We start from the raw sequence: 26,053 nt of genomic DNA, 5'->3' as shown, positions 1-26,053 counted from the left end.
GGTCGTCGTCCACGTCAACGTGCAAACACACGTGCAGACCGCTGGTAGGCAGTATCCAAGCGTGTAACCACAGTAGCAGAGCGACCGTCAAAGAAGAAGCAGCTTGGCAACCCACCAACGAAGAAAAAACAGCAACTTGTTGTTTTCTGGTGGACCAATTACAGCGTTTGCGGTCCGCGTAGAACTGACGCGCTGTTAAAAATTTTGCAAGGTGCACGTCAGGCTACGCAGAGCTACGCACAGGCTACAGATAACCTTCGGCGACTATAAATCGCGTTTTTTGCATCGTCGTCGACGTGCAAACACACATGCCGACCGCTGGTAGCCAGTATCCACGCGTATTACCACAATAGCAGCGTGATGGTCAATGAAGCATTAGCTTGGCAAGTTTAACCCACAAGCGAAGAAGAAACAGCAACTTGTTGTGTATGTTTTGAGATTACCAGCAGTGATGGAAGTACATAAACAGCGACTTATGTTGCAGTTTGAGTTAAATCACTCCTCAACTCGGTCCATCTTTGTTCTCACCGCCGCAAACGGAAATACCTATGACACAATTTTTTACCTGACGGGAGGGGTTGTAGTGGACCAATCACAGCACTTGCGATCTGCGTATACCTGACGCGCTGTTAAAAATTTGGCGTGGTGCATGTCAGGCTACTCAGAGGCTACGGATAACCTATGATACTGAGCTTGCCATAGACCTTACGCACGACTATAAATTGGACTTAAGGATCTGAGCGACTATGTCAAGGGCCAAATTGTGATGGCTAGTCGACTGGGTCAAAGCATCTCCAAAACTGCAGCTCTTGTGGGGTGTTCCCAGTCTGCAGTGGTGAGTACCTATCAAAAGTGGTACAAGAAAGGAAAAGCGGTGAATCGGTGACAGGGACATGGGCGGCCAAGGCTCACTGATGCACGTGGGCAGTGGGGGCGGGCCAGTGTTGTCCGATTCGGCAGACGAGCTACTGTAGCAGAAATTGCTGAAAAAGTGAATACTGGTTCTAATAGAACGGTCTAGTGGAGTCCATGCCTCGACGGGTCAGGGCTATTTTGGTGGCAAAAGGGGGACCTGCGCAACATTGGGCAGGTGGTCATAGTGTTATGGCTCGGTGTATATTGAGTGAACACATTATATATTGTTTTCAGAATTTAGCAAATATAGCAACCAGGAAACATCGTCAGAGTTTAGATTTGCATCTGAAATAAGATTTCTGCCATGATTGTATTTACAGGAATCACTATTGCCGGAAACAGTATATCAGCTCAATGTATCAGCTTAGAGTTGTTGTGAATTTTAAATAGTATTTAAAGAGTAAAAAAGCTAGATTGAGTGTAACAAAACACGTTTCATGGGCAATACCCTCCATGGTCTGTCCAGTCCAACAGGTCTTAACTGAGAATGTATGTGTATACAATAAAAGACTACCTGTAGGGTCCTGCCTGGTGATGAAGGACTCTGTATTGACAGGGATCTGTGGTGGACGGGGCATTCGGCATGCTATACAGATCAAGCAGCTCTGCAAGTCTGTGAAAAACAGACACCGTAATGTGGCTTGGATGAAATCCTAAGTACTACAACATTTATCATTAGGTTTAGACAGTAGTTGTAAAGCCACATTAGAAATCTGTATATATAGGAATCCACCAAATAGGAACAGTGCCACGTAAACACAGTGTGGCAATAGCTTGTGTCAATTTTATATTTAAACAGCAGTGTTTGACCCCCTACACTATGTTAAATATTTATGTGGTTATATATTTATGAGTGTGTAGTCTTACCCTCGCCCTCCTCCTGTACTGCTTTGGGCTGAGAAACCGTGAAGCAGTGCATAGGCTCGTACTGCTGTCGAGCCTCCTGGTTTTCAGTGTCCACCTCGTCCGGAGGCCTTTTCAGCAACCTGCAGTTAAACGTGTGCCCGTTCCGCCGGCCTTGTTCCTGAGGCCACGGCACACCGTTTACTAAAAAAAAAACACACATAGATAAAGACCACCGGTGGAGTGCTGAAACGATAGCGGTTGACGTTTGACCTTTGCGCTAGTATTAAGAGTGAATCATTACCACAGAGCTCTTAGCTGACTATAACATATGAGCTTAAAAATATGGTAAGTGATTTTGTGGACTACATACATGAGACAAGTAGCAGTCCCAGAATGCATTGCACAGAATAAAGTATAGCATTTTGTATTGGTCCTTTATGAAACTCCACGTTGGTTAGGATTTTCAAACACTTTTTATTTGTCTGCTTTCACAGTGACCTTCCTCGCTAAGAGACTCACCAAGGCTTTTGGGCAGCAGGTTACGCACAAACTCGTTGTGATCTCCCACGTGAAGGATGCTGTAGACGCTGGAGGTCATCAGCTCTTCCTGGGTGTAGCCCAGATAACCGGTGACGTTCTCAGACACAAACACGATGCGGCCCTCGCGGTTCACGACGAAAAAGAAGCCATCCAGGGCCTTGAGGAATGGACAGGAAACGGCGTCGGGGAAGACAAGACAGAAACCAAACAGAAGATAAGATATAAAAGAAATAATAAGGGGGAAGGTGTTTTGAGGAAAAGCACCTGAGGACAACAGCCGCAGTTCGTGGAGCTGGGCCAGCCTCAGATGTAAATACAAATACAATTTTTTTAAAGAGAAACACACCTCTAAGAGGAGCGGCCCGAGGGCTTCCTTCTCTACCATCCCCTGACTGCTGGATGATATGTCGCTTTTCTGCACCTCATCTTCTGGAGACATCAGAGCTGCTTTCTCTGTGAACACAAAAAAACATTACTTTTTAAATTATAATTCAATTCAATTTTATTTTATTTATATAGCGCTTTTCACAACTGGTAATTTTTTCAAAGCAGCTTTACATTAATAAGGGGGCGTGTGCACGTTTATGCCTGCAAATGTTTTTAATTGTTTCCAATGGAAGCACCACGCTTTTCAAAAATGCTGGCAGGTTTTGTCCTCGCCAAGCGCCGGCATTCTACAATCACAGTGGAGGAGGGGCGGGACAAATACCTAATACCAACCAATCGGCACATCATACAATAACTGTTAAACAGAAAAGAAGTATCATAGCTCCCCTGGGAAATAAAATAAATTAATAAATTTAAGGAAAACACCACCATTTTTCAATGTTTTGCTATGTTCTTTCCTCAACTTAGATTAATTAATGCATACCTATCTTTTTCCAATGCATGCACTTTTAGTCTTTGTACAGTGCTTCGTAAATGTGTTAGCATTTAGCCTAGCCCCATTCATTCCTATGGCTCCAAACAAAAGTTTTATTTTGTGCCACCATACTTACTCGTGTAACTACTTTAAATAGGGAAAACATGGAAGTGTTTGGTGGCTTCTAAATTCATCCCTGTTTGGAGCCATAGGAATGAATGGGGCTAGGCTACATGCTAACAAATTTATGAGGTGCTGTACAAAGATTAAAAGTGTGTGCATTGAAAAAAAGAGGCTATGTATTAATTCGTCTAAGTTGAGGTAAGAACATAGTAAAATATTAAAAAAGGTGGTGTTTTCCTTTAAACTCATTGTTTGTAGCACTATGAACACAGACTTCAATACAAGCATAACTAAACACATGCATCATCTCACTATTGTCCTTCTTCCTCTCCTGGACTAGGTAGATAAAAGCTAAGCAGCGCAGGCCTCTCAAAGGCTAATGCGAGCAAAGTGGTACTTTTGGATGGAAGCCAAGTGTAGCAAGTGCACCGAGCCCTCTCGAGAACATCGAGTCGCAATTCGGTCACTCCTGTCACAAGAACTGACATAACGAGTCAATGATTATTCTTCAGCCAAACTACTTCACTTTCCTTCCTCTCTTGAGATAAAAGCTTCTGAAGAACACCGCTTAGAGTCCAACAGCTGGAAAGAGAGAGGACGAGTGCGATTGTTTTGGTTTGGATTCTAAGTGAAGTCTTTATGAAGCAAAGACTAAATTTAGATCAGAGCTTGAGCGCTTTATATGCGCCGTATGTTTCTACATACAAAATTGCAGCATGGCTCTCGCTGAGAAACTTTTGCAGAACTCATGCATTTTTGAACTTTGCAAAGTTTAAAATGAGGTCAGTTAGGTGGGAGGGGACGGGAGCTGCTGGACATTATGGAGATTTAGGCCAGAAATACATTCTATGGTAGTACACAAACACAGATGCGAACGCTTGGCCAACACATTCCAAGCGCGCTGTCGTGTTTTGCTTGCTTACCGTCTCTGTAAACCTCGAAACTCAAGAGAGCAATCGAGTTACCTTTAAATGCACCCGACTCAGCTAGACTTTCTTCAAACTGTTGCACTTAAGTTGACCTTAGAAGAAAACCAAAGACGTCTAGATACTGGAAAAGCAGCACGCACTTGAAACTGGGTAGCTAGAAGCATTTGCATTAATGTACTTGATGGCTTGGTGTGTAACAAATAAAATACGAGGTACTAATTCATGTGACATTTGTGACCCTGAACCACAAACTAGTCATAAGGGTCCATTTTTTTAGATTTATACATCATCTGAAAGCTAAATAAATAGCTTTCCATTGATGTATAGTTTGTTACGATAGGACAATATTTGAAAAGTTTGGATCTAAAACGCAATAAATCCATTTGGACTATTTTTGGTAAATATGTGTTTTCTATACCAAGAAAGTGACAAGATGAAAACCACTATTTTCTGTTACACATTTTCACATAGCATCTTTAGGTTATGATATCATTAAAAATTCAAATCCATAATTTGATTTTCAAAGATTTATTATGAAAACATATATTTTTTTTCAAAATGCTATAAATCTATTGAATCAATATATAAATGTGCATTCACCTTTGCCATGTTATATTCATTTAGTTGACTAGTGGTATACACTGATTAAAAGAATAAACATTAATGGCATTAATCAAAACTCTTACTTTGTCATATTAAGAACACTCTCATTTCTGCTGTCCTCCTTGGGATGTCTTCGCTGAACTTTTTTGACAGGGATCAGCTGTAAAAAGTTTTGGTCCTGCTCGATTTTTGCTGACTTTGGGTAAAATAATGGAAAGTTTTTCATAAGATCCCCTGGGATCAATGTGTTAACATAGCAGAAGCTTGATGGTGTCGGGAGAACAAGCAACAGCCGGCATTTTTCTGTTTCGATTTTGATGGCTTACATTTCTTCCCCGCCACAGAAAACCACCGCAGGTTTATCAATGCCATCAAAAGTATTGTTTTGTTTTTGTTTGTTTGTTGATCACAAAGTACACAAAGTATTAATTGCATTCTGCAGAGAAGGAGGACTGGCGTTTGTCGCGGTTTGGAAAAAAGGGAGAAAAGATGACAGAATATCCTAATGATTTTTGGCATAAATAATCCATCATTTTGACTCATATAATGTATTTTTGACTACTGCTACCCATGCTACTTATGACTGGTTTTGTTGTCCCAGTAATTCAGTGGTTTAAAGGAGCCATGGCACAAGACTTTTTTAAGGTGTCAAATAAATCTTTGGTGTCCCCAGAGCACATATGTGAAGTTTTAGCTCAAAATACCATCTAAATAATTTATTATAGCATGTTAAAATCGCCACTTTATAGGTGTGCAAAAATGTGCCGTTTTGGGTGTGTCCTTTAAAATCCAAATGAGCTGATGAAATACAAACACTGATCAAAATGATGGTGTTTTGTTCAAATTAAAACTCAATTGTGCTTTTCTCTGCACTAAATGGCAGTGCTGTGGTTGGAGAGTGCAGATTAAGGGGTGGTATTATTATAATAAGAGCTCCTTATGACATCATAAGGAGAGCCAAATTTCAATGACCTATTTTTTCATGTGCTTGTAGAGAATGGTTTACCAAAACTAAGTTACTGGGTTGATCTTTTTCACATTTTCTAGGTTGATAGAAGCACTGGGGACCCAATCATAGCACTTAAACATGGAATAAGTCAGATTTTCATGCCATGGCCCCTTTAATACATGTCTTCTAAAACGATACCACACTTTTGTAAAAGAAAACGATGGCAGCATGTTAATAACATAGAGAATTTTATTGGTTCTTGTGTGTCTCAAACTCTCATAACAAAACACACAACAACCAGCTTCGCCATGTTTGTTCACATATAGGTGTCAACTGAAGAAAGAAAGCATTCTGGGAAGTTACGAGTGTAAACGAATTATGAGAAAATGTTTATATTTAGATGAACTACTATTTCACAAAGACATTCAACAGCATTCTCAACAAACTAAGCTAATGGCTGTCTACTTTCCTGACCTTTGTCATCTGAGGTTCTCTGAATTCATTTCTCAGGTTTCAAATTGAATCGGATTTGAATTTTTTCAAGTGCATTTGTGAAGGGACTGGAATGTTAATGAAGTGCACTGCTTTATGAGAGTATGCCTAAAATGTGAAAAATGTCTTTGATGCACCCTTCAGTAAAGTGAAAGGGACTTTTGGTCTTATGTCCTTGTTCAATCAACTAACAGTCAGACACAAATAGCAATCAACCATTCCCAAATCCAAACACAAACTTATATTTACATGATTATAGTAATTCGGAATGCTTTTTAATCGGGTTTCCTGAACACTTCCTGCATTTTCCATTGGCTAGATGATTAGTCAGTCATGCTCAATTTCCTTAATTCGGGTCAATAATGTTATGTAAGGACACTCAAACAAACAATAGCTTTGCTATCACCATAATGTTTACCTATTAACTCATGGACTGTTTATCTATAGTTGTCTCTACATGATAGGTAAGGATAAAAGGAAGCATGTTAACACGGACAACATGACAAACGTCACCTTAAGTTAAGTTAAAGCGCATGCAATCTAATCTAAAATATTCTTGAGGATCATAATCTTCAATAGTGTCATAAGTGACTCATCAGGTCACAGTCCAGGTAAACACATTTCAAAAACCTGTGCACATCCGTCACGTTCAACTCAACAGGAAAGAGTGCATCTTTATCTGACAACATTCCCCCTCCTGAGCCCAGGATAGTAGAGACGGATGGCAAGTTGCTTTTCTCTTTCTCGTATGGAGAGTGGGGACGCGGAGGCCTACGAGAGGCCCTCTCTTACACAAGGTCAGGGGGCAGGACAGCCCAACTATTGGCTGCTCTCTCACACGCCCCTGCGGCCCCCCTTCCCTTGGGCCTGAGAGCTCTGAACGAAAAACACGAGGGTCTGTGCATTGGGTGACAAACCTAAGAACGAAAACAAGCGAAAGAGTGATATGACCCTAAATATTGACTGGTTATAAAAACATTTGTCAAACTAACTAACAGCACAGTAAAACAATGCTGTGTGTATGTGAATTGAATCATTAGTATCAATTTACAATAAGGTTGTATTTGTTTACATTACATTATATTGTATATTGTTTACATAGTAAATGCAATAGCTTACATGACTTAACAATGAGCAATTTTTTTTAGAATGTATTATTCTTTGTTAATGTTAGTTAATCCCAGTACAGTTGTTAGTTCATTGTTGATTGTTCATTAATTAACGTTACAGTTACAATTAAAAAATATATTAGTAAATGCTAAATTTAACATAAACTAAGCATTTATATAAATAAATGCTATAGGAGTAGTGGTTATTGTTAGCAATTTATTGTAATACAACTTTATTGTAAAAGGTTAGCGATTAATTTGTGTCACGAGAGTACATTTCAGACAAGATTTTAGTAAAAATGTACATGTAGGTCAAAATGACGATTTATTACTATGTTAAATTTACATTTCACACTTACATTATGCGTTTGTCAGATGCTTATCCAAAGTGACTTAAAAAAGCACTCAAGGCATAGGCGCCAATCTCATGAGCACCCACGGAAAAACACCAGATATTAAATCAATTTATTTTAATCAAAAATACTTTTGAAATTGGAGAGCCTCTCTTATTGGTGGATCTTGCAGGTTTTAAGTCTACAATGCGCGGATGATCACATTTCGCATCTAAAAATATAGTGCTGCAGCGCTCCTGTATCGTTTGCCTTTGATAAGCAACCTACACATTGCGTAATGTTGTGCCGAGCACCCACTGGCGAAAAAAGAAATTGGCGCCTATACTAGGATTTGAACTCATGATCTTTTGTGCTGCTAACGCAATGCTCTACCACTGAGCTATATGAGCACAATTTTATGTATTGTTATGTATAAAGAAAACATTCACATAGGAAAACACTGTGAAGAGTACACAGTTTGGTTTTAAAACGCGATAAACGGCATTTCAAAAAAATAGTTACCACCGAAATCAGTATTGTATCAGGTCAGTATTAAAAAAAATTCTTAAACTTTACACAAAATCCGATATCCGCCGTGTTATTTTGTCAGATTTTCTTCCCATTTTCCCAAAACGTGATAAACGGCAGTCTATTCTCTGCAAGATGCAATAAATCCGCTCAACAAATCCCAGCACACCATTCCACGCATTGTAAACAACAATGGCAGCGCGTTGAATACATCTAGTTTTCATCATCTACTTTGTACTTCGTGATCAACAAACAAGCAAAACAGAATAATACTTTTGATGGAATTGATAAACCTGTGGTGGTTTTCTGTGGCGGAGAAGAAACATAAGCAATTTGGGCGACGGAAAAATGCCGGCTGTTGCTTGTTCTCACACAACAGCATCACACTTCTGTCATGCTAACACACTGACCCCAGGGGATCTTATGAAAAACTTTCCATTATTTTACGCGAAGTCAACAAAAATCGAGCAGGACAAAAACATTTTACAGCTGATCGTTGTCAAAAAAAGTTCAGCGAAGACGTCCCAAGGTTGACCGCAGCAATGAGAGTGTGCTTGATATGACAAAGTAAGTGTTTTGATTAATGCCATTAATGTTTATTTTTAATCAGTGTATACCACTAGTCAACTAAATTAATATAACATGGCAAAGATGAATGCACATTTATATATTGATTCAATAGATTTATAGCATTTTGAAAAAAAACTGGTCATGAATTTATTGCATTTTGCTGATAAAATAATCAGTTTTTATAATAAAACTTTGAAAATCAAATGATATATCTGAATTTTTAATGTTATTATAACCTAAAGATGCTATGTGAAAGTTTGTAACAGAAAATAGTTTTTTTTTCTTGTCACTTTCTTGGTATAGAAAACACATTTTTACAGTAATTAGTCCAAATGGATTTATTGCGTTTTGGAACCAAACTCTTCACTTGTTATTTTGCTTCAATTTAATTTTTTGTAACATTTTCAACATCAAAAAGCAAGGAAACATCAATATAAATATATTTTGTCTCATCACCTAAAAACATGCAATTTTATTCCTAATCCTATTCGCATAATTGTTTTGTTTTTTCCAAAGTTAACATTATTTCATCCTGTGCAATACAACTTAACCTATTTCGAACAGCTTAGTCAAACTAGCTAATAATAATCACTCATTTCCCCCCACCAGCAGATGCAGTTGTGCCAGATATAGCGCAGAGGTTCCAGTGACTATCTGTCAAGTGCCTTTTTTAAGGATTATGGTGAATATATTACAGTCCAGCAAAGAAATCAGAGACAGCTTAAAATGTGTGTGCTAGCCAGTGCCTGCCCTCCCAACACACAAACCCCACAGCTATCTAACACTGACAAACTAATTTCTAGATCTTAAGATAAACCGTCTCTAGTGGTTTGTTTTCCACAAGCGATATCGACTATCCAGGGGTCTCTTATTTTGCCATGCCAAAGTAACTATTCTTCAGGGCTGCAAATCACAAGATGACATGTTTACCACTGTAAGAATGAAGAATGGCCCGGTAGATGTTCTGAATTACTTCCAAGGGTTAGATAAACGGTGAGATGTGAAGCTAGTTGACATGCTTTGTTTCCAGTTCAATTAATTTGCAAGTTCCCAAATTTCTCTTATTAGAAGAAAGAATGATGATTAATGCAAGCATGATTTATTTTCATAGATGTGGACAAAGAAAGACAAAAAAAGGGAAAAGCCCTGAAGCAAATGTAAATATTGGCAGAGGTTCGTGCATTGCTACGCCAATTAAATTAATACTATATTTGGGGTTGTTTTAAGGTCAACCTTAAATAGCTAACAAATAAAACTATCAATGATAAGAAAATGAGCCTGGGTCACAAGGACTTTACTCAAGTTCTCACTGGTCGTTCTTGGAAAATATTTAACCATTTAGTGAACTTGCAATTAAAAAGAATAGACCTTTAGTCAGAAAACTAAGCCTTTTTTGGTAGACCGGTGTAAAATACCAAGAGCAAGTACACATCTTAAGAACATAATAAATATATATAAGCCATGAAACTAAAAGTCCCTGCGCAGTCAAAATTTTATCACTAAAAACTCATCTTTGAGCATCCTAATATAGCATACGCTTCCTGTGACAGTAATTCTTTAAAACAGCTTGAATGTAACTCTATACCCCTTGCCTCATTTAGTATACGCCGATCTATGAATATGCGAATTAGTCCCCGTCTCCACACTTTTGCACCACCTTGGACCATAGATATATATGTTCATAGATGCTACATGCATCATCTACACATAATATGTATGTCTCGAACTACTGATCAATTGTGATGATGTGATTTGGTCAATGTTTGTGACGTAGAAAACCGAGGCGATTTCAAACCAATGTTTTAAGACAGTCAATTTTATGGAGAAAACACTCAGCAATAGTGTTAAATGATATATTTGCACATGGTGTGTCTTAAAGCATATTAAAAAGTGTTTCCTCTACAATATTTTTTCAGCTGTGGCTGCATGGGGTGCCCATGGTGGTTAAATGTACATCATATTTTTTTAATGTAGAATATACTGTAAACTAACATGTATTTTATCATTTTCATGCTGTCATAACATTTTCCTTATATTTTAAGCCTATTGCTTTTCTATGTGTGTTCTAAAATTTATTTTCTTAAAAATATTCATTGTAGTTTTAATGTTGTGTGCAAGTTGGTGCTCATGTTTAGCGTTACAGTTCCCTGTTGAGTCATGCACCGATCCTGTTTGATAAACCCACATCCGCTGTGATTAACAGAATATCCGACCCGTTATACGACATCAGCATCAATTTTTTTCCATAACTGGACCATTTGACATAAAGGCCGAACCTCAAATTGTGCAGTAATAAATAGAAACTTTTAACAGTCTTTAGGCAGAAGAATGTCCAAAAAACTCACGCAACATGTTAAATAAAAAGTTTAATGTCTTTTTCTCATCACCCTGCGTTGAGCCCGTGTATACGCTCCGGTGAACAGCATACATGTGATGAGCTTGCACCTTAAATTACCTTAAATTATGGTCAAACAGATAAAAGTAAAACAAAATTTGAAACTGTAAATGGTGTACTTTTATTTGTGTTTACTCACAAAAAGGAGAAAACATTGTACAGAAACTCAAATAGGCTAGGATACTAACCATTTAAGTGAAACATATTTCATGTAGGCTTATTTATTTTATTCTTTTTCTCCGAACAGAGACATAATCATCATGTTCTGTTGATTTAAGCTATTTGCTCATGAAATTAAGCCCCTCGGGAAAATTATGATATTTTAGGAGATTTATTTATAAATGAGTGAACATTGCAAATCAAGGAAGGAATTTATTACTCTATTTAATTAAGACATGGTGGACATTTCGGTAGCCTTAATTAATTATTTTGCAAGCTGCAGCCGTGGCTTTGTCTAGAAGGGACACAGATAACTTTTTTTTAAAGTTTAGGATTAGATTTGGAAGTAGAATTAGGATGAAAACAGCGGTCCTGATTAGATGAGATACAACTACAGCCTAAATCCCATGAAATATTGTGTTTAGGGTTAGGTTTGGGTGAAGGATTAGGATAAAACAGTGCTCATCCGGTGAGATATTGTTTGCTGTATCCCTTCTAGCCACAAATGCAGGCGTGGCGGGAATGTTTTTAGGTGTGGCGGCCCGCCACGGCAGAATGCATGTAGCGGAAACACTGACAACACATAAGACTTTTGCTTAACCTGTTGCCTAACTATTGTCAATTTTTTTCATGACTATGATTTATGGTACTGCCAAATGCAGTGTCAGGGGCCAGTCACACCAAAAGCGTTTATGGCAGTTGCAGGTGCCTTTTTTGAATGATATTCTATGGGCAGGGCGCGTTTGCGCGCTGTTTATGCGCGCCAAGCGCCTTGCGTTTTTTTGCCGCCTGCCGCGCACGCGTTTTTGAAGAGCACTGAGAGCAGAGAAGCGCCCGACGTCATTCGCGTCTTTCCATTGTCCAATCGAATGAGGGGAGAGGCGGGCCTTACGTTGTGGTGAGGGAAGTTTACAGTTGCTTTGAAGAACCGGACTCCACTCGCTCACTCTCTCCTGCGTGTTTGTGCACCTCTCATCCTCAAACAAGGTCAGAGCAAGCGTCCTCTTTTTAAAGTTTCTGCTAATATGACAGTTAACAGCAAAAGACCGCTCACGCTTCAATATTTGATTGACAAGACAGCTGACTCTGTGGTTGCTTAGCAATATGAAAAGCCGCGTCGCACTGCTCTTTTTAGAAAAAGGCAGTGCGTCGCGCCTTGCGTTTGCAAGCGTTTAAAGCGCTTTTGGTGTGACTGGCCCCTTACTCTGAATATTTAATTATTTATGGATGTAATTTTTTTAACATTGTCTCATAAGCCACCAAACATACACTGCCAAAATGCTCAATACTTTGCTGCCAACTACAAGTCTGCCTTAAACATAACACAGACATTTAACTTTGAGATAACAACTAAGATCATGTAAAAACAATAATTTATAGCCCCTGGGCAAGGAACACAACAAATGACTGTCCACACATCCCAAAAAAAAATTTGTGTAATCACAGTTACGCACCAGTGTGTATTTTCATGTTCTTTACACACAATCACTTTTTTTGTGACACAGCTAAGATTTCTGTGCCACATTTGATTCGAATTTTATAGCACCAGCATGGCCAATTCTTTATGAAATGCACTGCAAATCATGTGTTCTTATCATTTTATGGCTTTTCTTAAAAGCACTGACCAGTTACTCATTAAAAACAAACCAGGCAAATAAGCACGTTTCTTGGGAATATCCCTGTAAAAGCTGCACGCCACCAGTTTAGCTATTAAAAAGAGTGACGACATAAAGTCCAAGTTCTCACCACTGTGATTTACAACCTGAAACCTTTTGTGTGCATTTTTCATTTATTCACACTCTTGTTGCCCTAAATTATGCTTAAAGCTGATTGGAGGTTACGCCAATCAGATCAGCAATGCCAACTATCATACAAGTGTCAAATACAGCAAAACTGTTGTAGACTATTGAACTCCAAAGCATCTCTTTAGTGTCAATTTCTTTACTGCACTGTTAAATGCAAGGAAATACTTGTGTGCAGCACTGGGTACTCACCTCGCTCGCGCCTTTTAATCTGCTGGATCTGGTCCACGGTGCTTTTTAGGATGTGGCATTTGTCCGGCTTCACGTTCAGGCTGGCAATGTCGCTCATGTTGGCCGACAGCAGCTCGGCCAGTTCATCGATGTAGCGGCATTCTAGCTCCCGCCGTCGCTTCTCCACACTACCACACGTGTACACAAATATAAACGTTTAACATTATTACTGACATCTCAAACTACAGTGAACAGTAATCTTTTAGAATATAACTGCTGGTTTACTTAAAAAAAAATCTTAAGCACTGTGCTTTAAAACAGTGGTTCCAGGGTTCCCAAACCTTAGTTAACTTCAAATTCAAGGACTTTCCAGGTCTAATACCCTTAAATTCAAGGACTAAATGGGGACACATTTCAAGTGAGAGTAAGGTTACATTGTGTTACCCTTAAAGATAAATTGTTACAGGTCCCTTTCGAGGGAACTTGCGCTGCGTCACTGCGGTGACACTTTGGGGATGCCTCCAAGGGTAAGTGCGTCTGAATGTGTATATCAAATTCAACCAATGGTGAGGCTTAAAGACAAAGACAGGGTGATGCAGGAGCCAGGAAGTATATCGCTATCTAAAATATATTGCCAAAAACAGCTTTACATGGATGCAGGAAGTATGGCAAGGAAGACACAGCGCCTCGTTCCCTTCTCAGGGAACAACAGTTACATATGTAACCCAAGACGTTTTCATGTGTCAAACAAAACTATGCAAAAAAGCATTTTGGTATGAATCAACATTCCCATACAGAAGATACAAGCATTTAAAGCAAACAGTTTAGCACGTGTGCTTAAAAGGTCTAGAATTTTATATTATCCTACACTACACAGGGAATAATATGGATTTTTTTCCAGAAAACTTCTCGCATAAAATAGATTCAAACACTTTCAATGACATGTATCTATATATGTATATTGTCAAAAACTTCCCAGGGCCTTGATTTTTTCCCCCCCAGATTCACAAACTTTCACGGATTTCAAGGACCCGTGGGAACCCTGATAGTAATAATCATGACTGACATTAGACATTTGAGTTGGATTTATCTGTGTGTATAAATATAAATACTGTTATTTAAAAAAAAAAAACATTATTTTTGGTCAATTTTTGCCTTTATTTGGAAGTACGCAAGGAGAGGACAGGAAAGTACAGGGTGGAAAGAGAAATACAAGATCGGCAAAAGACCTCGAGCCAGGATTTAAACTCGGGATGCGAAAGTGCGTAGACCATACGTCAAAGCACTCCCCACTAGACCATCGGCTCCGACACATTTTCTATTTTTAATGTATAACAGAATAATACACAAAAAGCAGCCAATGAGCACATAACACAACATTACTAAAAAAAGAATTGGGGTCTGGTTGGGTGGGAATGCACAGAGTGACTTCTGTGACCTAAACCTTAAAAAGACTAACAATCGGCTTTACCTTCCTGACGTGGCACATGAAAACCCAATTGCACCAGAAGAAGAAAATAAACAAGAAAGAACCAAAACTGCTGCTCTATAAGATATTATATTTTCAAGACAAAGCCTTGATGTGGTAAAGTTTGGCAGGAGGCTGAGTGGGCATTCTGCAAGGACTCTGGGTCTAAATAATTCATGATGCTCAGAGAGCGCAGGGATCACAAACAGCCCCTGTAAGCAGCAAAACCCCGTCCTCAGCGGGCTCAGCGTTTCGTCACCTGATAGAGGGAGTTAAAGGAATGCTGGGTGAGAGGAGTCTATAGGTGCACACAAGGACACAATGTGGGTGGCCTGGAACCACACATTTATACACAGATGTATCATTGTATAGCAAATAAGGGCCGAGCCGGGTACGATCCTTGCATTGCCGTATACTCTAGCGGGCATTTCTCTGAGGCTTATGCTATCAAGCTGGGCGAAGACACAGAAAGCGAGAAAGGCTAAAAACAAGAGACAAAGACAGATGGTCAGGGGGCTACAGTAAAGCAATGCTAGATATCAATGGAATGTGAAGGCCTCAGATCTGGGCTCATTTATCATCGAGTCGAAAACAAAAGATTGGAGACGTCGAGATGAAGTGCCGTAATTGCAGACGTGGAGCGTGGAAATGTGGAAGAAAGCAATTCAAAAGATTTGAGAAAAATGCAAGGACTCTAAAGCGACCCAGTAAGAGTGTTTCATCAACCAATGTTTATTCTTCAGCATTCCCAGAGCTATTGGCTAACATATACAGAGCAAATGTACACAGACGCGCGTGCTATGCACATGTGACCGCACGCTGGCATATATGCACGGATGAGGACTGGGAAAAGCTCTTATCCATTTGAGTTTGCGTTGCTCCCGGGTGAACGAGTGCATGTACATGCGAGTGACTCGCAAGTGTGCACACATGTTACCATGTGTGTGTGTGTGAAGATAGCGGAAAAGTAGGTCAGCGCCTTGCTAAGGTTGTGCGCATGCGCGTCGAGCACGCGGGGTAAGGCCGCTGCGTGGGGTTGCTGTAGAAACAGGCAGTTACATCAGCCCCGCCAAGGCCCTATGGAAGAGTATCACTCATCCAGACAGACCAGTTCTGCTTCAGCCAACCCTGACACAGCCACAAGGAAACCTTCGAAAATACCTCGCTGGCCTGCTCTGTTACACCAAAACCTCAAAACAACACAACGGCACATTCAGAATTCAATGCTATTGTGCAGTGCAACTCTGGTGTAGATGTGAAGATGAATGCAGCTAGCTTACATACACACATACATACATGTTATAATTGAGAATGTTTTGTCCAATCTTCCTATGTTTGTGGTCAATATTGCATATAAATGACAGTTGCTGCACAGTAAATGCCAGATTATCTCATACTTCACACTTGGACCAGAGGTATCACATGGTGAGCCCTTCCTCTTTCTTGGTTCTGGGGTGTGGGGGTCAAGGGCATTCTCCCCTGCAGCACTCATTTTGAGCATATGAACACCTGCAAAACAAGTCACAAGTCAATCCAATGCATGCGAGCCATTCTAGCGAGCCAAATAAAACCATGGTTAAGCATGCCAATAAAAGTAAAGTCATTTAGGGAAGTGTAAACAACAGAGTCAGTAAACTTATGGAAAGCAGCCAATGACACATTGTTGTGTCACATAAACCTGCTTTGATAATATCATTTAGTACTGCAGGCGCCGCTTCTGACCGACATGTTCTGTACGACCAGAAAATATCAAGTCGGGCCAGTTTTAAAATAGACCTTGTTTTACAGTAAATGGCATGATGAGCAACATATCTTTATGTGATGGAGCGTAACAGATAAATGACTGCATATCAAGCGCAGTGACAGCTCCTTCCTGCTAGCAATACACATAATCGATGGCTCCTTGCAGGGGAATCATAAATCTGCTGTAAAGAGGTTTGCTAATTGAAAGCCTTCTTTGATTTGTGGTGATCTGAGCTCAGATCCTCCTACTGTGAACACCTAGCGGGGCAATGGCTAAAATCCTCATATGTGAAAATAATGTGCAGGCAGCCGCTATTATGTGACACTGGGAATTAATAACATTTTCCGAATATCTACTGGGTTTGGGTATTCACTTCATATTATGAGCTTTAGTTTAGCTTATCTTAAATAAAATGGCTGTAAAAAAAACATGTAAACAATTTTCCGCATTTTTTTGCTAGTTTCTCTACAGTCATATTGATATGATAATATCAGCTAACATTGCTATTGAATAAAATCAAGAAACGTCAATCATATTTTAACCAATTTTCATATATTTAATGAAAATTACCTCATCATTTATTCACCCTCATGTTGTTGTTTTTTCTGAAAGAAGATATTTTGATAAATGATTGTAGCCACACAGTTGATGGTACTTATTGCCTTCCATAGTATTTGTTTTTCCTATTTTTCAGAAGTCAGTGGGTACCAACAGTGTTGGGTAAGTTACTCAAAAAAGTAATTAATTACTAGTTACTAATTACATCTTCAATCATGTAATTAGATTACTGTACAAATGAATCTCTCCAAAAAGGATTTAATTACTTATTTTCAAAATCCTATTTAATAAATGATACAAAGATAGGCTTGAAACAGCTTGAATAAATAATTTAAAAGTACATAAATTATTCTGGTCACACTTTTTAAGGTCCGATTCTCACTATTAACTAACTATTAACTACTTTTGCCTGAGTATACCCCTAATTACTGCTTATTAATACTTAGTGAAGTAGTTGTAGGAATTGGGTTGGATTAAGGATGTAGAATAAGGTTTTGCAGAACCAGGAATTAATATGTGCCTTGTAAGTATTAATAAAGCCAATTTCTCAGTAATACTAATGCTAATAAACATGAATCCAACCAGTTAAAAACCAGTTAATATGATAATTGGAAACTACACTATAGTGTTACCATTATTGTTATTAACTTACCAAAGTATTTAAAGTGAGCAGGATACATAAAAACATGCATTTTAACCTTAATGCTGCGTTCAGACCAGCCGCAGTAGAGGCATGAAGCGCGAGTGATTTCAAAGTTAAGTCAAAGTAAAGACACGCTGACGCACGTCTGGAGGTCTCACGGCGCGAATGGTGTGTTTAGCGCGGCGAGGTAGCGATTCGGCCTCATTCGCGGGTCTAGTTCGTGCAACTGGCACGAATTGAGTGTTGCCGCGGGAAACGCGCGAGTTGAAAATTTTGAATCACAGAAGCCCCTCCTATTAGGGATCGACCGATATGGATTTTTTTAGGGCCGATGCCGATTTTTGTTTCATCAACCTTAGCCGATGACCAATACAGCCTGCCGATTTTCTTGAGCCGATATTTGGAGTCGATACTGCTTTTGTTCACTCAATTTACATCATAAAAATGACACGGTTATGCCAAATGTTAATTTAAAAAAGTCTCAATTTAAAAAAGTTACATTTATTGAACTTAAAAAACTATATTTAACAAATAGTAAAAACAGGTGAGGGTGCTATGGAACCATGAACTGCACTCCCCATAGCGCGAATGTCTCGATAACTAGAATTTCACGCGTGAATGAAGCGAGTAAAAAAAATTTTTCAAGTGGCAAACTAGACGCGGTAGATGCAAATTTGACACTTCAAATGGGGCTGGACCTGGTGTGAACCCACGGTAAGACTTTTGAAGAATTATGATGTTAAGTCCACTATTGTATTATATATAATTGTTTTACAGTCCATACACAGTATTTAGATCAGGGGTTCCCAACCTTTTTGTGAGCAAAAGCTAGCACAATAGATAAAACTATTTTTTTAAACAATTTTTAGTCTACTCAAAACATTTTTGTTTTACTTGTTGATTTTATTTTATTGTACTTGTTGATATGTTTTATCACTTTTAAAAATGTTAACATACCTAAAGAAACCAAGCTATGTAATAAATAAATATTACAATTGAGACTATTAATAGAATGTGCTTTGGTGGGCACCTAACAAACTCTGTGCGGGCACCATATTGGAGACAACTAATTTAGATTAATTACATCAGAAGTAACTGTAATTAAATTACTGGAAAAATAAGAGTAGCCCCTTACTTTACTTTTCAAGGAAAAAGTAATTAAATTGCAGTAACTAATTACTTAGTAACTAGTTACACTGAACACTAGGTACCAACTATCTGATTACTATTATTTATCAAAATATCTTCTTTTGTACTCAACAGAATAAAGAAACTCATAAAGGTTCAGAACAACATGAGTTTGAGTAAATGATGACAGAATTTTCATTTTTGGGTGAACTATTTCTTTAATTTATTATTTCTTATAAACAGCATTTTTCTTTCAAATTTGTGTGAAAATTTGCCATATTTTGACTTTCTTTCATTTTAGACCCACTGGCAGCGTTAAGGGGGTCGCACACCGGCCACGCAGCTCAGCGTCGCGCCGCGTCGAGTCACGTCTAGGACAACTCGGAGGTATCGTAAACCGGAAGTGCACATTAAATAGCGCAAGCTTCGTCAGATAGCGTCTACATCCTACATCAAAATGCTAAATATACGTTAGCAGCCAATGTTAATCGTTAATGATTTGGGACAAATACGATGTTATTTAATGTTAAACCATGTGAGTGGCGCTATGTGGCACGACAGGGATTTGAGCAACTTCCTGAGTCAAAGCTGGACGACGCGGACAGGCGCCACCTGGCGGCGCCGGTGTGCGTATACTCATAGAAAACAATGTGTTCGATTTTTTTAGAAGGACATGGCGCTGAGCTGCGCGGCCGGTGTGCGACCCCCTTTAGATAACAAGTTAAACAACGCTACAATGTATAAAAAAGCTTAATCAATAAATACTTATGTTAAAATGTTAGCCATCAAAACCAATTTTCCGTTCTGTTTACTTGAGCAAGCGCACAATGTTCCTTACAAGCATCAGGTGTCCTCAGATGCAATATGTTACCATAGAAACAGGACACAATCAAGCTCTTCATAAGGGAATCATTAAGCATAGACAGCATTTCATGATACTGATGCCTACATACCGCTGTACAAAACCTCTGTGGGCATTCAAAATCAATACATAGTTTACTTACTTACAAACAACCTTTCATAAATGGACTTTTTAGTTTCTCTCCTTGGTGTTAGCAGCAACACAATAATGTTAGGATAAAAAGATGTACGAGTTTAGAAGGCCTGCGTCAACAAATCGATGACTCAATAATAATCATTAAGGAAAATAGTGTTAAACAAATGTCATTATCGATTAGTTTGGTCTGTGATGTCACTTGCCCACCATCCCACTGCATCAGTTATGAAGTCAGGTGCATCAACTTTATGAGCAGTAGCCAGATGATAAACAACTACTAAACCACTTTATAATTGGGGGGACTTAACATCTCATCCATCAGACCCATATCGAGTCCAAATGAGAGATGAACACAGAATAGATGAAACACTTCCTGTTAATTCCTTCAGGTGGAGAGGATCATTTGCTATATCTCATTGTCTATTTTTCCACTCGGGGAGGTCGCCATACAGACCACCCCCCTGGTTCCCCGGGCCTAGTCTGCTTTGATCTATAGGCCCCGAACAGGCTGCTATTGTAGGTCTGCTGAAAACCTCCAGTGGCCCTTAATCCCTGGCAGCTCCATTTTCAACAAAATTACCTCAAACAAGCCTATTTAAGTTGAAAAACTCCAGAAATTATGCTGGTACTAAAATTTAGGCATGAAACAGCTATTTAAAGCAGAGAGAGTCAACAAGTGAGATTTTCTTGTATTGCTGGCTTTTGTGATGATGATGACACACTTACATATGACAATCATCGCTTTAAAGATCTATTAAAAGCTGTGCCTATACTTTTAAGGATTTTCATTCATCACATGCTTCAAAAGAAAGTTACTTTTACCCCCTGGTAAAAATTCTTATTTTATTGTCTTCTCTACCAAAAAGCTCAGCTTTTAAAGCTGAGTAATTATCAATTTTTTTAAAGAAATTCTTCAACAACTTTGGAGAAACTAAAGCACTTTTGAGCAACGCTGAGGTTTGCTACCCTTTATTCGAGGCCCCAGAGCCTTCACGTCACTCCTCTGGAGAATGTGAAACATGACCGTGCATGTGAACGTGCAAAATTGTTAAAAAATAAGTCTGGATTGTTCAAAAAAATCCACCAGAGCGTAATGACTCCGGTTTGTGCGCGACCCTTACTGTAATTATCAACAGCTTGCTCCAATATGCTCAGTGTTTAGCCCAGTTCGAAAACAACCCACAGGTAATGAAGAACCCTATGTTCGGACTTGAGACTAACCAGCCGTCCTGCTCAGGTTCCATGAGCTCGAAACATCAGCTAAACCAATGCGAACCTTAAACACTAGAGCTTTCAGAGCCTTAGTCAAACTCGTCTTATAAAGTGTGTAATCCACAGGTCATGGGACGCAGAAATTGTGTATGCTTTCAACTTCTGAATATTACAATGATCTACAGTTTGAAGTGCCCAAATTGTGACATTCTGCAATTCACTTAAAATAGCACATCTGTCTGTTGGTGTGTTTACTGTTCCGTAGCTCAAATTAAAACAAAATTTTTAAAAAGCTAGCTAGATAAAATGTGCTAGATTCAAATATTATCATTAGCAGAATAACACATTAAAGAAATATGTGACATTCAAGCAAACATCCTAAATTTCCATAAGGCCTTTATAGCTGCAAATCAGTTTTTGTTTTAGATAATGTGCATGTAAGCTGTCGCATATTTAATAAAGTTAAATAAAATATCTCTGAAACCCTAAGAAATGAGAGAGCGAATTATATAATTTTTAATGCCAAGATGCTAAAATCAATGCATATTCAGTAAGAGGTATTGAAGTGCACAGAAAGCACATTAGAATAAGAAAAATATCTTGACTTTTCACCCTAAGCATATAATTAAAGAGCCACTATTCTCCTTTTCGTTATTTTACATTTCATTTGGTGTGTAAGTGTGTGTTAGTACATGTTAAAGGGGACCTATTTCATTGCTAAAACAATGTTATTTTGTGTATTTGGTGTAATACATTGTGTTTGATTGGTTTATGGTAAAAAAAAAAAACATTATTTTTCACATACCCTACATTTTTTTGTAGCTCCAGATTTTCCCGTCTTCCTGAAACGCACAGATTTTGTACAAAACTGATTGGCCAGCTAACCTGTACGTTGTGATTGGCCTGAATACCTCTGACGTCAGCAGGAAATGTGACGCTCCTTACCATTTTTAAAAGATTCGCGCACAGGAGGAATTATGGATAACGTCGGTCTTGTCTACATCACCAATCCCAGGAAGTAAACTGTTGCCTAAGAGATTTACATTGGAGATGATAACTCGCGTCATCGTTAACTTTGGGGTTTGTACCTTTTGCATATCATTAACATGTACTAGTACACTCTTAGGGGTTGTGCACACCAAAACTTTTAAACGCAGCTGAAAACGCCTAGACAAGCTGTTTTTCAGTTGAGTTCCAGGTTTCTTCAGCTAAGCGCTTTGGTAGCTCTGATACGTCAGCTGTGAGACGGTTGGCTGCTGTGATACTTGTCCCGCCCCTCCTCCACTGTGATTGGACGGCCGTGTGAGAACTGACATTGACGAGCGGAGCTTTTCATACAAAGTTAAACATTTTTCAACTCTCGGTGCTCAGGGCGGAAAAAACGCCGGGCGCCGGTTTTCAGCGCAGAAGAAAACCGCTAGCTGCTGGCTTATTTGAAAAACGCTGAGCTTCCATTGGAATCAATTGAAAATATGCGCCGACCGCGGGCGTAAAAGCGTTGGTGTGCACGCCCCCTTACACCCAAAGGAAATTTAAAAACGTGAATCGGACAATAGGTGCTCTTTAACGATCTGCAAAGTTACAAATCCCAAGGTCTACGATGACGTGAGTTATCATCTCCAACTGAAATCTCTTTTTTTGGACTACAATTGTTTTGGCGCAATTGTATTTTGTTGTAAATTGTACTTAATTTAAATTGTGTATTTTTTGTATGTTCAAAGGTTTTTCACCTTACATGTTTACTGGTCAAATAAATTGAAGAACGAGTGAAATCCTGAGTCTGGTCAAATCCTTCCCTTTTTCAAGTGTGGGAAGCCATGATGTTTAGATACACTTGACAACAATGAACTCAAGAATTGTAGGCAACAGTTAGAGCTGGGCAATATATCGGATGGTATTGTCATGCACATCTCATCTGTAAAGCCGGTTCCGTTATTAGTAGAAAATCGCAATCACCTGATTTACTACACAGAGTCTTAGTTCACTGACAAGCTAGGCAGTATCGCATTCATTATCGCAGGCGATTCGTCTAAGGTTTTATGTTTTAGTATCCTTACCTTACCAATCTGTTACGTCCTGCTCAAGCAGCGCTGGCAAAGTCGAACGATCAGCTTGGTCATCTGCATTTTCTGGATCAAATTCGGGCTCGTATAGATAAGGTAGTAATGACGATATTATCTTCTGTTGGGAGCTGATCTTCAAAATACGATATGGAGCGCTACATTTCCGTCACTTGCTTAAGGTATCGGGCCAACCACAACGCACTGGATAGCTGGCCAATCAGAGCACAGCACGCTTTTCAGAATCAGAAAGGCAGGGCATAGTGGAGCAACAATAATGTAAAATAATGCGTTTTTTGAACCATAAACCACGCAAACACATTGACTTACACCAAATAACGTTCTTTTTAGCAACGTAATAGGGGCTCTTTATAACACACAAAAATAAAATAAAAATGGGAAGTAAACTGTGGACTAGTAAGTAATAACATATTTTTTAACAACTTGTTTAAACTTAAATTAAGGGTATGATTTAACCCTGGTGCCAAACTGGTACATGTGCTGGCTGGCCGCTGCTCTGATTATGGGAGGTCTTGAGTGGACACGAACACTTTGGATAACACGGATCCACATGGTAAATGCATCTGTACAAAAGCTATTTTGGCGTAACCTCACTTTGAAATAAACAATGACTCAAAGGTCTAATACCCAACAATCAATTGGACTACATAACCCTGATCAAATATCCACAAATATACTTCCAAATGGACAAAAATTTTAACTTTGGACTAGTATACAAATGTAAAATATAAAGACTGTTATTCATGCTCACTTTGTGTAAACCTTGTGAACTCCACAGAATTCTTAATGCAGCCAAACAAACTATGGACGCCCAGGAAAGCCTGCGATCCCCTCACATGCTCCCCTCACATGCTCGACACACGCGCTCCCATGCATATCTGCACACACGCAGTCAACCTAAAGGTAAACAACCTGCTTATGGGAGAAAACGGGTGGGAGGGATTTGCCTTCTCACGCACCCGAGCCAGCCCTCAGCTGTCACCTATGAAGTTGGCAAACTCAGCCTGTCCAGTCAAAGAAGGGTCCAAGACAGATGCGTTAAGCTCTCCATCAGCACGGGCTGCAGCCGCACGTCTCGCCATTTCCCAGGATACGGGGATCCTTCTCGCCGAGAGCTACGCTAATCACCTTGCGCGCAGACGGAGCAGAAACGCATGTCGCTGGGGAAGAGGGACGGACCAGCGCTAGCTGAGGTAGAGGGGATTAAAAGTATTGTTTACACACTCTTATCAGCACTCACACCAGGAAAACAACACAAAAAGGTCTCATCGAGTGAGCTAAGAGTGGACGGATCGACCAGAGGGGGGAGGATCTCGTAGAAAAGGCCAGCATGGATGGCGGAGAGTGGGAGTTTCAAAACAGATGAATCCCACGCCTGACTACACACATTCTCCCCCCCTGTCCCTTAATGGTTTGCTCCATGAGAAGCCGTGGAGTCACTGTTGCTGTCTACCTCCTCGTAGCAATACAGCACAGGAAAGAAAATACAGCCATCTCTAAAAAAACATGAACTCAGTGTGATGCTGTAAAAGTCGTGACTCATTCTTTGATGCCGTTCCAACTATATTGAATATTTACAAAGAATCGTGACTCGTCTTACTGCAGCAACATGACAAAACTAATTTTAAGTCTGATCTAACAAATCGGATGATAGATCATTAAAAATTGTTACTATGTCTATATAATAGCATAAAATTGCTATTAATTGTGATGTTTTACAGACTTGTTTCTCTTTTGTCTACATTATATCTGATTATGTAATTGTATTCTTAGCTTTAACTGGAATTTGGTCGAACGCTACAGTAAGTTTTGTTTTCTTACAAATGTTGGCCAATTTCCTCACTTCCAACGTTAATGTAAAAATTTTAACTACAAAACTGATTCTAGGGTGAAGTTGAATCTCAATAAAATCTTACCAGGGCTTTTCGTGCAAAGAGCATTTGGAGACGGCTGCCAAAATTTGTGCGGCAAAAAATATTTCGCTTATTTAAAGGAAAACTTTTAAAAATGTTCACTTAGTTTGCAGCACTTTCGACACTAGCACGCAGTGACATCATCACTCCTGAGAACTCCCCCTCTTGCTCAAATTTCCGTCAACGTTACTGGGCCCAAGGTCAAACTCTTCCGCCATACAGTATAGTTTTCATTTTTTATCCGCTTAAAAAAATCGCCACATTTTATTTTGTGCCACCATACTTACTCGTGTGTAACAGTCTTTAAATAGGGAAAACATGGAAGTGTTTGGTGGCTTCTAAATTCATCCCGGTTTGAATCCTAAAGGAGGTTGCACACCGGACGCGCAGCTCAGTGCCGCGCCGTTCTAAAAAAATCACATTGTTTTCTATGAGTATACACACACCGCGGCGCCCAGCTTTGACTCAGGAAGTTGCTCAAATCCCTGTCGCGCCACAGAGCGCCACTAACATAGTTTAACATTAAATAAGATCATATTTGTCCCAAATCATTAACAATTAACATTGGCGGCTAACCTATATTTTGCATTTTTAAGTAGACGTTTTGGATATTTTACTAACAACATAATTTTCATAATAATTTGCTATTTACATTGTTACATTATATGTTTACAATTACCATGCAGCTGCTTCACTGAAAGTTGTAAAACATTTCAAAACTTGTAATGTATTAATCGGCAATAATAAAAGTAATTACAATATCAAGGTGAATAATCGGCAGTTATACTGTATGGTTGAGCCACGGTACACATGCATGTATGCATCATGCCAGCACCACCTCCACATCGCTCCATTTTGAGCCAGGAAAATCCTGCTTGCCCCCACACCAATTATCTATATTCTTTACACTTTGTTTAAATACCACCATATTAAACTTGACACAGTAACCAGGTACTCAAGTTACTAACCCGATACTTCCCCTCA

General features: G+C 39.2%; 1 protein-coding gene across 2 annotated transcripts in view; it reads right to left on the bottom strand.

The window, feature by feature from the left end:
- The window catches only part of ncoa1 (nuclear receptor coactivator 1), a 65,709-nt gene that overhangs the window by 11,903 nt on the left and 27,753 nt on the right, over positions 1-26,053 (bottom strand). Inside the window, exons 1-7 of one of the 2 annotated variants that reach the window (XM_073856248.1) lie at positions 24,069-24,689; positions 16,199-16,302; positions 13,347-13,515; positions 2,648-2,754; positions 2,281-2,458; positions 1,783-1,962; positions 1,430-1,528 (exon numbers count right to left, since the gene is read on the bottom strand). In XM_073856248.1, coding sequence (XP_073712349.1) covers positions 1,430-1,528; positions 1,783-1,962; positions 2,281-2,458; positions 2,648-2,754; positions 13,347-13,515; positions 16,199-16,294 — 829 coding nt within the window. In that variant the 5' untranslated portion in view covers positions 16,295-16,302; positions 24,069-24,689. Of the gene's footprint in view, positions 1-1,429; positions 1,529-1,782; positions 1,963-2,280; positions 2,459-2,647; positions 2,755-13,346; positions 13,516-16,198; positions 16,303-24,068; positions 24,690-26,053 lie in introns of those variants that run through there. The other variant, XM_073856247.1, reaches the window with a different exon arrangement.

The sequence above is a fragment of the Misgurnus anguillicaudatus genome, chromosome 18 (assembly GCF_027580225.2).
Source record: "Misgurnus anguillicaudatus chromosome 18, ASM2758022v2, whole genome shotgun sequence".
Taxonomy (NCBI): Eukaryota; Metazoa; Chordata; class Actinopteri; order Cypriniformes; family Cobitidae; genus Misgurnus; species Misgurnus anguillicaudatus.
This window is presented reverse-complemented; position numbering and strand designations above follow the sequence as displayed.